Genomic DNA, 13,214 nt, shown 5'->3' with positions numbered 1-13,214 from the left:
GTAGCAGGACAAAACTTTAAGACATGTCCTCCCTGAAGTTTCAGAACCTGAAAAAGTGTTATTCACTTAATGGCTGCAGTAGGAGAAGCTGTGACACCTGGCAGTGACAACTGATGTGAAGAATTCAGTACCAGTACATTCATCATCCAGAACTTTTCAGTACTAATTATCAATAAGATTATACTTGAATTAAGATTTCCTGTAAGTCACCCTAAAGATCTTGACCAATGCAGAAAGATTCTAAGTGTCTCTCTGCAGTGGGTCTTTGTATTTAGTCTTTGGCACTGGTCCTGAGGCACAGAAGATTCTTTGCATTAGGTACTGTGGTGTTTCAAAGAACTTCCAATACCATGATTTACACTACATTCAAAGTACTCCATAAATAGCTGTAACAGAGTTACTCCCAGATTACAGAATTTAGGAAGGAAGGAAAGCTGGGAATTCCTCAGATGAGTTAGAAGATACCCTCATTGCAACAACTTCACAACACTAGAGTGAAAGATGCACAGTGTCATTACTTTATTTCTTAGACAAAAATACTATTGAACTGAGAAAAAAAGTTTTACTTTATGACCTATAAACTTCAAATACAGTCTCAGGCCTTAAGGTACAATTCCTTCCTCGCATTTAAGAGCATCTATGCATGAAATAGAGTAAAGCAACCTTGAGAGGCAGGAGATACATGTGCAGAAATGTTATTTTTGCTTCCTTTTAAAGCGTTTCCATAAACTTAAAGAATTCAAATGAAAGGGAATTCACATTATCTACTCTTACTAATTTTTAAAGACAAGTTTGCTGTTCTGTATTTTCCTGACAGCAACATTTAAAGAATAAAATACAAACACTGAATAATGATGAAAATTTAACCTCAAGACTAAACTTTCAAAAAAATCATTATCTGAAATCTATTTACATTCCTTTTCAGGAATTTACAGTAATTTATGCTTTTTTCCTCCTTTCTCCACCTTGAAGATAAAGTAACTGAACTCATTCAGTAGCATTTTAACCTATATTTTTATCACAGTTGAAAGGAAGTAATTTTTTATCTGATGGAAAAGGAGTTAAGTGTACTGAAGCAAGCCGAGACTGAGTTTCTGCACTGTCATTGCTACACACATACACACACAATTCTTTAAAGTACAGTTCTTTGCTAGTTGATCAAAAACTCCAGAAAATGGTAAAAGGTTTGCTTACAGTGCTGGCTTTGCAAGGAGCATAAATCCTCCCATTACGAGGAAGTTTGTTACTGAAGTACAATACCTAAAATGAGGAAGAAAGTGAGCTTCAGTTACAAAATAAGAACATCCCTGGAAACAGCAACTGTTGAAATTCCAACAGTTTACCAATAAGATCTGTAATATCTTTTCTCAAGTACTTAAGATTACTTGTAAAGTATTAAACAGTGAAACACTCAATATTACTGGAACACAACATGCATTACTATTGCACGTTTCTGCTGCCATTAGCACAATTGCATTGCCCAAATTATCTTTGCAAATGAATTTGTTTGTTTCCCCCAAATTTGGGCATGTACAGAATAGGCCATTTGTTTCAAAAAGTGTAACACTGCTAGCTTCTAATTATATTCAAGATGGAAATTTCAAGATGGGAATTTCTCTTTTTCTGCTATTCAACATTCTACATTTCACTTCTCCTAGCCATTTTAAAAAACAAACACTTAAAAACACCATCTTTCTTAGAGGGAAGAAGTCTCAGCTTAGCCCAATTAACAGATAATACTTATGCTGCCTGAGGGATCCTTGGAAGATACTCAAGGCATTATGCTGAGGAGAATGCATAGGTTCTGATGCCATACACAGAAAAATGTGTAAAGCATTAGAAAGCAAAGAGAGAGAGTAGAAGACAGGCAGTAACAATAAGAGCAGAAATTAGGTATTTCAGTCTTTGACAGGGAGGAAGAAGAAATTAAGAAACCCTCTGAGTGATGAGAACCAATTCTGGAAATCCAGATTACAAGAAAAACTGACATCAAAGACTAAGTAAGAAAAGGACAAAATGCATATTTACAATTATGAACAACCCATTCAATAAACAGGGAAGAAAGCTTCTTTTAGAGTGATATCATGTAAGTTTATCACTGACCCAGTAAAAGTGGTAAATGTCATGCTTGTGTTAGAAAGAAGCGCAACTAGCTGCACATTCAAAACGCTACTGCATAACAACCGAAGTTGGTGATCTTGAAATTTTGTTCCTGTAGAGATTTTCAAATGTCTGGTAACCACGACTACAGTCGAAGAGGACATTTTTAGACTCTCCCCTCTGTGAAGCCAGTATTTTTCACAAAAGGCTGTAGGTATTACGTATGATGAGACTTCTGCTACATTTGGATGAAATTGTCCAGCAACTCTTAAAGTTATTGAGGAGAAAGAGAGCAAAGAGCATGACTGCATAGACTTACTCTCCCCAAAGCATTAAGCTAATAAAAATAACAACCAGGATATTTCAGACTTAATTCTGAGCACTAAAGCAGCTCTGTCTTTTGGGCTGAAGGTGTAGCGCTAGCTACTTAGCACATATCAGGACAGAAGAAGCGTTCCTCTGGGAGACAATTTTTAAATAATGACTATCAAAAAAGCATTTTGTAACTACAATAAACGCCCAAAGGTAGCTTTACTTAGTAGCCTCGCCATGAAAACTCTATTACATTGTATTACAAGATCCTTGCTATTAAGTAACAAACACACCGCTTTTTAGTAGGTCTATAACCAGCAACCAAAGAGGAGTTTGTACATAGTTTTACATTAAGGAACCTGAAGCTGCCCAGTGTGCTCCACTGGTGAAGATTTTGAAATATATAGCTCATTACAAAATGAATTAGTTTGTGTAACACACTCCACACGTTTTAAAATGCAAGAATGCAATTTGCACAACAATTACTTATTTAGCTTTCCTTATGATCTGCCTTTCCCTAACTTAGGGGTTGTTGTGGTCAGCAGATTAAGCCTGCAGAGACTCAAGATGAGAGGGAATTGGATACTTGCTCAGTGTAACTATCCAAAAAGAGACTGGAATGCTTCAGGACGGCCAAGCTTCTGGCTTCTTTTACTCCATGAAGAAAGCTACTTAAAGAAGCTCCATGTTGACCGATGAGATAGCATAGCTTGCTGAACCTGCTTGCCATTTCCTGCAACAAGTGGATTGTATTTGCATTGCCCAAATTATCTGGAACAGACCAGAAAGCAATTTAGCTTACTTTACAGCACCCATTAATAAAGAGTATTACCAGAATGTGCTGTTCAGATATTTTAACAGCGATTTCACCTCATGGCTACATTATCCAGAATCAGGAATTCAACAATTTTATACTAAATACAGCTCAAATAATTAAGTTATTTCAGATGAAACAGTCAGGAAAAGTGCGAATACTAATAACATAATGCAGACATCAAAATGCAGCTATATTTCACCAGTTCGTCTGAATAGGGGAGAAGAGCAAGACTTCGGAACATAGGGAAAATAATATCAAAGAAAATATTAAAGTAAGTTCTTACCTAAACCTAGAAGAGGTCTAAGAACCTGAGATTTGATCTCACTCAGTTTGAAATAAAACCTTCTCTCAGTAGAAGCCAACTCATGCAAACTGGCAATATATCCCATTACGTTTTTGTCTACTAAGACCAAACAGTTGTCACCACCAGCTATCACATTGCTTATGTACCCTATCTGAAAGAAGAAAAAGAGAAAAGAAAAAACAACAGTTTTAATATTGTTCTTTTTACTCTCCAATTTAAAAACAGGGTAATGCAGAATAAAGCATGTCTTTAGGAGGACTAAGTGACAGTAAGTATTAATTACCTATAGTGACAAGCAATCCATTCAATACTGGCTTAATACAAGAATGATAAAACTAGAAGAAACATTTGTAGTCAATGCTATTCATTTTCCTGGCAGTGACAGAGCCTAAAAGACAATAAATAGACCATCTTTTAAGGTCACTCGTACAACGATTCCATGTTTAAGACATAGTGACCTTAAGTTCAGTCACTTTTAGAATTGCAACGTACTTCATGCTTATATCAACAATGTTGATATTAAATCATAGCTGATGTAATGATATTTCTCCTATTAATTAGGAAGTGAGACCAACAAGGCTTAAATATTATGACTGTGCTCCGAACTATAGTCCTTTCTGTATCTGAAAGATGTCAATTTATGGATAAGGATAATATTACAGTATCAATAAACTGGGCTAATACTAATAACTACACTAACACCACAAGTGGTTTCAGTAGGCATTTGCTTTCCACAGTAGTTGGAAGCAAAATTCTTCTTTGAGGTCAGCAATAAGTGCCACTGATGCATTGTGGCTCCTCACAAATTCTGGTTCACATGCAATACCATATAGTAATTCAGTGTTTGAGTTCTACTTTCCTTTGTTGTTAAATAGAGAATTCCTTAGAAACATTGAGCCAGAGTTGGTCAACAAGCAACCCATGGGCTAATTCTGATATGCAAGAGCCCAGAAGTCACCCTCAAGAAAAGATAAGGGAATGGCTAGCAACAATCTTATGGAAGGAATATATGCACATGCATGCACACATATGCACATGCATATGCGTGGACCCAGCATCTTAATCCTTGTCCCTCCTCAAAACTCCTCTCCAACTCCTATTCTGCTCAAACTAGGGAAATAGCAATGAGACCCAGAAGAGCTGAGACAAAGAGCTGCTTTCTACCCTCACCATCTCCTTCTTGTTACCTTTCAGGTTGGTCTGAAATCACACAAACAACTTGGAAGAGGACATGCAGTCAGAGTACACGCTCCCCCACCTCATGCTAACTTCAAGACAGATATGAGATTCAGCTTGATGAAGAAAATTGCATAGAGGAACCTCTTCTCTCCCATAAACATGCAAATGCACATTTGCATCTTAGCAGCGAAGAATAAACACATGAATACTGTGGTGAAAACAGCACAATGTAAGGGTACACTTCTGCAACATGCACGCATGGAAGGAAATGGATTAGACACACTAGAAACATCTACTTGTCCCTCCAATAGGAGGAAAGACCAATAAACAGGCAGGGAAGAAGAGAACAATACTAACTAGGCTTCCTCTCTGCCCTCCATAATCCTCCTGATTTTCCTGCTAGGAAGCAATTACTTGACTTGACATCCTTAAAGCTAGTTGAACAACCAGCACCATGCTAGTTCCAAAAAGCATCAGTATGATTTGCACTAAACTTAAAGGAAATACCACTCACCTTACTACAGGATAGTAACAACACTGGACTCTTAGTACAGCTATTTTCATACAAGTTATTTTCTGTAGTTGTCTCCTGACCACTGTAATATAATCCAGGTTGGAAGTCTTCCTCATCTGCCAAGAAGAGGGAATAATCTAGTCCTGCTGCTGTACTCCAAACACCATTACCACACACCTGAAATTCATGAGGAATGAAAAGACATTAGAAATCATCACCTGAAGCTGGAAGGAAAGTACTTAACTCTTCTAGCCACACATGCACATGATACACCTGCCAAGAAAAAAGTATTGCAATAACTGGTAATTTTTCAACTTCAGTGTCTCACAACAAATACATTTCTTGTATGTATACTGAAAATTATCTTTCTTTCCAGTCTTATTTCCAATGGTTGATTTTCTGTCTTTAAAGTATAAATCAAGTTTTATTTTTAAATGGATATCAAGTGAGCTTGATTAAAGTTGGGACACTACTCTCCCCTCTACATTTAACTGGGAAATCTATAAATTTGGGACAGCTAACATGCTGTACATTAATTTGCGTAAGGCCTAAGACAACCACCAGAAAACATAGTCAAGGGTCTGGTCTAACCCAAAATCATTATTTGGCTATTCACTCAATGCGATGAAAAGTTCAAAACAAACAGAAAACCCATTGCCAAAACAGCTCTGGAAATACAGAAATGAACAACAAATATGATCGTGGTCTAGCAAAGCTAAAATGCTAGAAGAATGTTTACAATGACAACAGCATTCCAAGGTATTTAAAAGTTTCAGCACTGCAACATCAGTATCAAAGAAACCAAATATAAGGCAGAAGTGAAATTTAGTAAGAAGATACAACCAGTCACATTTCCCAGTTTTAGAACTTCAATGTGGTCAAAAAACAGTGGAAGTCTGTGTAAAGGATTTCTTGAATAGATTTTCACAAGCTCATCTAAGGATCACATTCACAGTAAAAGCCAAAGAAATCAAAGGCTCTATTCGTTTACAACACAGAGATACATAAACAAGGTCAGGTTTTAGAAATTACTTTGCACTCACTTGTATAAGAATAGACCCTAAATTAGAAGAAGAAAAACACAGAAAACAAAGTACCTTTGTGAGACGAGGGACTGTTGTTGGGGAATTCAAGTGACCAAGCTGGCCGGAGGTATTACTGCCCCATGAATACACCTGTAAGAAACATAGCTAAACATGAGAATGTCAGTTTATATATGTGGACACATACCGAATTGTACTGGTACAACACACCAAGTGTGCAAACACACACAAGTCAAGGGTACAAGACTCATGTACCAAGAAGCACTTCCCTAATTTCCACTGTCTTCCTATGTTCTCAAATTGTCTTCTGACATTCAGAAATGGAATGCACCAAATCAAGTCATTTCAATCTTTAAGCATAATGTTGATGGTACATGCAGAACTTTGGCAGAAATAGAATTAAAATTCCACACTGCTTCCAAGTTGCCTCCCACAAATGGAAACAAAAGTTTAAAAGCAAAAGAAACAAAAACCTAGAAAACACCAAACATGACAATTATGTCATAGATAAGCAATAAATATTAGCAATCACTTGTACCTGGGATTTGGCAGTGAGTGCTAAGGAATGATGGCCACCAGCAGAGAGGTGAATCACTTCTTTACCATCTAGGCTTTTCACACATAGTGGCTGAAGCCTGTCAATCCCCAGAAGCAGGGGAAGATGGGGGCGGAAGGGGGAGAAGAAAAAAGATGACTTTTTAAGAGGTATTTTAAGAGGTATTCTTAAGACAAAAAGAAATTCCAAGGTGTTTTTTTTTCCCCGAAACAAATTAGAGAAAGCAAACATATATGGAGTCTTTTGGCAATAAACCAGCTTAGTCAAAAAGGTGATGAAGGGTTAAAGTTTATGATAAATCTCCCCCCAGTTTGGAAAAAGTCAAAATAGCAACAAGACTCCTAGCGATTACAAGGGGAAAAGTCATGACTGATTGACATTCAGTAACAATACAGCATAAAACATTTAATCTGGAGGAACTTAGGTCACAACACAAAAGAACAAGAACACAATGCAAAGCAGTTGACCAAATTTGAGAAAGTTGAATACTGAAGATTGCCTACTAAAAAACATTTATCAAAGAAATCTCACCTCGGTAGAACATCACCATGTCCTAGCTGTCCTTCCTTCCCCTTTCCCCAGCTCCATACCTCTGTTCTTAGAGAGGGTAAAAGAGCATCAGCCTCACCACTGTAAGTTGGAGTCAGAGCAACAGTCCTCATTTTTGCCCGCCCTACTTTCCTTAAGAGTCTAGGAGAAACTGGAAACAGGGCAAAAATTAGAAAAATGGTTCATCATTTTAGGTAAATATATCACTCACTGTGTGTTACACAGTAACAGTACCATTTGAGATAACTGATCAGGATTTCTCAAAGCAGTCTGAGAGCAAAGGCTGACATGTAAGAAGAAAGGTTACTGATTAACAGAAGTAACGTGTGCTAAAAGTAGACAGATCCCAACTAATTTTTACCAGCTATTAAAGGATAATGGGCACATGAGAACTATACAGTTATAGAGAAGCAAATGAATCACAACAACAACTACACTTTTTAAAAAAGTGAGTTTTGAAAAAAAAAAATGTATCCTTGAAGTAAACAAAAGATTTCAATACTTCCTAAAAATCTCCCCTCAGATCCAAGATCAATACAGAACTAAACCATGGACCCAACCGTTCAGAACAATTAACAACAGTAAAATCTATGAAGGAAGAAGGTCATTAACTCTGAAGTCCCTGGCTCAAAACCAGCTCAGTGCAGTAGGAATTACAGACCACACAGATTTTTATCTGCTGTGCGCAACCCATATGAAACATAGTTTGCCGTCATTTTGCAATAAGATGCCCAGACTACTACAGTGTGCCTGCTTTCCTTACTTTACCAATAAAAAAACATCCCTAAACTCGCTATGCTTTTCACTTTCTTAGCATGCAGTATCTGCCAATCTTAACTCTCCCCATGGCCTTCAAGTCCTAAGACACAGTTTATAATTCATAAACACCCTTGGTAGATGATTAGATTTATGTTCAATAAATGTTTTATTTTCAGTTATAAAGCTCCACATTATTATAACTTTTCCAGTCTCTTGGGTTTCCAACGTGCTTTTTTACCTTGTGACAACAAGCCAGGCAGGGAAAGTCTTCGACTCCCTCCCTCAGATTCCTCCTCTCTAATGTCTACTAAACTGGAACTCTTCTTCCCCTGCATGGATTCCAGTTTGACCTGCTCTTCTCGACTGTCTTTCAGAGCTTCAGGCCCTGGGGAACCGCCGCCAGACTGAGATCCTGGTTCACTTGAAGGTGTGCCATAGAAGTTCATTACTTTCTTCAGAGACAATGCTCCAGCTTCATACGTAGCAGCTACTCTCACACCAACTGCTGACGCACAAGAGGCCACCAAGCTGTTCAAGGCAGACGTGCTGGTACCCGGAGGACCAGGTATACAAGCACTGAGTTGTTCTTCTTGAGAAGGCTAAAACCAAAGAAAAATTGAAGACTATCATACCAGACAGCACATAACAGTAGAATGATGATATACACATGCACTATTCAAACTATGTGCTATACTGAACAAGACGTTATGAAGATTTTTATACTTGGGTGTATACCTATTCCTCAGAATCACATTTTTTTAAGGTAGGACCAAGAACCATTTATACACGGGCTGGGCTTTGACTCTTGCACTTGTCTTGTAGCTCATCCGTAACAGACTGTGTGTCTGTTTTTTTTTAAATACCAAAAAAAAGAATCTTTGCAAACAAATATAGAAAAGGATTTAATTTTAGAATTATTATAAACTTCTTTGCCACCAATTAGAGTGCATCAGTGAGTATGCTGTATTTACAGAGAGATAAATTCTCCCTTCAGTATGTTAAAAGGAAAACTGATTCAGGGATTCATTTTGCAAGGTCTATCTTAAGAGCATTCTGGGCTACATGTCCCCTTACACTACTGTTGTATCCATATAAAGCTTCATTAATAATCAAATCATACTAGGGACAAACTGACTGAAGGCAATTATTAGCACTAGCACATGACTATCTATAATAGCAATCAATTTACCCACCAAATAGAAATAACGTACAAGATTATATTTGCCAAATAGTTTGAATGTTAAAACAAAGACAGCAAAATCCAATTTCCTCACCTAATACATGGTGGGAAATAACATTAATATAAATATTATAGCTCATTTTTTCCTGCCAGAAGGAAAACTATCTTTGACTTATATTTTCATGAAACATTAGGCTTAGGGATTGGGATTGGTCCTACTCACTTGTACTTCATTCCTATTCATAAAAGGCATGCCTTGTAATATAGAAAAGCAAACTCTATTTGTGCAGGAAAGCAAAGAGAAACAAAGGATTTTACTAATTCTGAAACATTATTTTAGAGTGCTCATCTCTGCTCCTCTGCTCTTCACATGCATGCTCAATTGTGTTAAAAGTCAGTGAATCAATTCCAGGCTTGTTTATTCCTGGAACTGTGTGAGGGAAACAGTACTCTGGAAATATTCCAAGAACAAGGAGTTGAGAAAGGGAGCATGAAACTACATGTTTCAGTCATTTCCTAAAAGCAGGAGGTCTCGCATGAGTCTGAGAGGCCCACAACTGCTAGAATGCATCTGTATTAGCAAAAACCAAAAGCAAGGTCAACTGTGTTCACACAACATTTATTTCTCTGAAATAAGTTTCCCTCAGAATAGGAAAATATAACTTGGTGAATCACCCAGTTACTGTCCAGTCTGTTTTGATACTACTTTTTTTTTCCCCCGGAGTTGATAACAAAAATCAACTTATTAGGCACTGTGAAATTTATCTCCCAGAACCATTGTGAAAAATTTCTTAGTGTAACTATAAAAACAAACAAACTGATCTCTACACAACACTTGAAATAACAAAAGAAATTTTCAGAATTCTGCTATGAATTTTGCATATTGGGCCACAGAGTGGCAGCTTTTCTTACAGATGTTACATTTACCATAAACTATCCAGCAGGACAGTAGTTACATAGGGGCTGCCAAACTGTACTGCAAGATTTTGGATTAGTTTACTGTCTAATAGGTTTTGGGTTGTATCTTCTTCCCCCCACCCCAAATATGATTTTTTTCAAAACAGTGGAAAACATAGTATTTTGGCAGGGAACTGGGAACAGCTCTTCAACCTTCATAGCAAGCATTTTCTGATGCTTATTAATAAATTATTACTTTACTGTTCTGCTATAGCATCAAAATAGTGTTGTTAAACCATTTTCCACATCACACAAAACAGATCAGTACTTATCTATTTCCCATCCCTGTTTATAAGTTTATGCAACCCCTACATGATTAACATTAGAAGCCTTTTGGTCAACTCTTTAACATTACATTTATGATCTCTACCTGTAATCTAAAATTTTTAACCGATTGAGAAATTAGATAGATTTGTGAGAGGTTTGTTCCACATATAGAAAAGAAAGTTTTACCTTAAAGGTAAATTAGACAAGTACCAGCTTACTGCCCCACACAAATGGGAAACCCATATATCATAAACCAGCTAGGGAATGGGAAACTGGCTTATGTGGTTCTGGTATTGTGGACCACAAGGAGGAGAGACTACAGCACTGTCAAGGCTGCTCACATTAAAGACTTACAATTGAACAAGGATGTAAGACAAAAACTCTTCCACTTAAGAAGTCGAGAACCATCACAGAGAAGAAACACTTTGAAAACACAGGAATATCACAACTACATTAAACTAACAGACTTTTTCACTTGTGAAAAGAGTAACATTGTCATGTATACAAGAGGAGTTGTAGCAAATTAAGAGCTAGTGACTAGGTACCAACCTGCTCAGGTTCTGTGCAGATGTTTTTCTCTAGGCTCTCATTTAATGAGTGATCTGCTAAACTGATGAAATACTCCTTCACTTCTTTTTTATCTGGGAACAGAACATTTCCAGGACTAGAAATTCCACTGTCTTCGTGCCCATCATTGCTGGAAAGCATACTTGCTCCATCAGATTCTAAAGCAACAAGCGCATGTTCTTCCACAAGTGGTTTCTGACAGTCTTCGCTCTGACTACCTGTTACACTTTTTCCTTCTAGGGTCTCCAATGAGGGACAGAAGACATGGTTTTCTGGTTGGTTATCAGACAGTGCTACACCCAGCGGGCAACAGTGACTATCTGAAATGATTACATGATCCTCCTTGTCTGTCATGGTAATGAGGAGTTGACTGCAATGATTGCACCTTTCTGGGATAGGCTTCATTTCCTGCACAGGGAGACATTGTACCAAAGCCAGGCTGTGGTAGGCTCCACAAGCAATCTGGAGCACAACACGTCCCGCCAGGTGCTCTACCTTCTGTGGCTTTGTCACTGGGAAAGTTGTTGTTATGAGACCAAGTTGGCAGCCACTCCCCCAAGCCCATATCTCTCTGCTTAGTGATAGTGCCAGTGTGTGTTCCTCTCCACATGCCAGCTGCAAAATCCTTACTGATAACAGAGGACTGGTTTCGGAATCAGAAATACTGATAGGTTGTGGCTCTGGCACACATAGCTGATTAGCAATTGCACACTGGCCAGCAGAATTGTTCCCCCACATGTACACCACACCACTTTCTGTCACGGCTCCATTATGGAAGCTGCCAGCTGCCACTGTAATAACATGATGCCCAAGCAAAGTATTTTCTAAGATAGGACTATTAGCACATGACTCCTCTGGTCCTGATCTCCAGGGCAGTTTTCCAAAACTATAGACCTCTCCGCCTGGGAAAACAAAACAAAACAAAACCTAGCATGAGTCTAATGAAGTTAAACCAATACAAAAATTTGAAGAGAGATTCAGATAAACACATACCAAGTTTTAGCTTGCTCCAGCCTCAGCAAAACTAGGGCTATCTTTTCCAACCTAAATGATTCTGCGATATATGAAGACTGCTGGTCGCTCTCTGCTACTACTGCTGTTCTATACTTCATGTTAACGTTACCCTGTGCACGTACTGTTGAATTAAGTAATGCTTTCTGCTAAAAATTCTACTCTACTGAAGGGTATTTATTGGTCCTTTCTATTTAAAGGACATACAACATATTAAGGACAAACAACCATGCTTAAAAAGCATGACAAAGTAGAGAGCTCATCTTTCCATACAGAGATCTAGCACCAAACTGCAGTTTGCCATCCTACAGTAAAATAGGATTACCCTACCAGGTGGAAAGTGGGAGGGGTGGGTAAACATATGTTGCTACTGGTTTGATGTTGTACTGCAGCCTCTCCAAAATTTCATTACCTTTACCTGAAAAGTTTGCAGCAGTGCCAGGTCAAGCTACCTTACTAATTCTAAAGAAAAGCAGAAACCTATGTTTAAAATGAACAGTTTTCACAGTCATAGAAAAATGGTAAATCATATCCACAAATAACATGCTTTTTGCACACATGCAAAAAGTCCTTTTAGTTATGAAAGAAACATGTTCTAAGAAAACCACTGGAGCTGCATAACTTCAATACAGGAGAGGTGCTTATAGCAGCCTCACCAATAACCTGGAATCTTTCGTTCAAAAACATCAGAGAAAAACCAAAGAAGCAACTTCCAGTTTAGTCTTTACAACTGTATGCCTATTGATCAGTACAAGTAAGGACCAAGCTATGCAAAAACTTAAAGGGACTGGCTTTTAGAAATGCTTTGATTCACAGTGCCAAACTGCTCACAAACCAAGACTCACTCTAATGCACCTATTACCTACAATTTTTTTCCAGAAGCACACAGAAACCAAAGCTCTTACACATCAGGAGAACCTCTTGCCATACTGTCTTTTTTTGAATAAAAGACATCACAAGAATGTCATTTTGAGTTAACATGGTTCAGATCACATTACCACCTTTAAACAGGAAATCCAGAGTCATTGTTAAAAGAAAAATAAAAGTATGAAAGAAGACATGATGCATATAATTCCTATTCCAACAGTTTTAAGTAACT

General features: G+C 37.7%; 1 protein-coding gene across 1 annotated transcript in view; it reads right to left on the bottom strand.

Moving 5' to 3' along the window:
• ALS2 (alsin Rho guanine nucleotide exchange factor ALS2) overlaps positions 1 to 13,214 on the bottom strand; it is a 42,490-nt gene that overhangs the window by 21,569 nt on the left and 7,707 nt on the right. Inside the window, exons 4-12 of the mRNA XM_082484638.1 lie at positions 11,087 to 12,006; positions 8,372 to 8,732; positions 7,357 to 7,525; positions 6,808 to 6,904; positions 6,324 to 6,401; positions 5,227 to 5,403; positions 3,513 to 3,684; positions 3,003 to 3,183; positions 1,195 to 1,260 (exon numbers count right to left, since the gene is read on the bottom strand). Coding sequence (XP_082340764.1) covers positions 1,195 to 1,260; positions 3,003 to 3,183; positions 3,513 to 3,684; positions 5,227 to 5,403; positions 6,324 to 6,401; positions 6,808 to 6,904; positions 7,357 to 7,525; positions 8,372 to 8,732; positions 11,087 to 12,006 — 2,221 coding nt within the window. The remainder of the gene's footprint in view (positions 1 to 1,194; positions 1,261 to 3,002; positions 3,184 to 3,512; positions 3,685 to 5,226; positions 5,404 to 6,323; positions 6,402 to 6,807; positions 6,905 to 7,356; positions 7,526 to 8,371; positions 8,733 to 11,086; positions 12,007 to 13,214) is intronic.

The sequence above is a fragment of the Vanellus vanellus genome, assembly GCF_965231255.1.
Source record: "Vanellus vanellus genome assembly, chromosome: 5".
In the NCBI taxonomy this organism is placed as follows: domain Eukaryota; kingdom Metazoa; phylum Chordata; class Aves; order Charadriiformes; family Charadriidae; genus Vanellus; species Vanellus vanellus.
The sequence above is the reverse complement of the archived record's forward strand: the minus strand, read 5'-3'. Positions and strand labels throughout refer to the sequence as shown.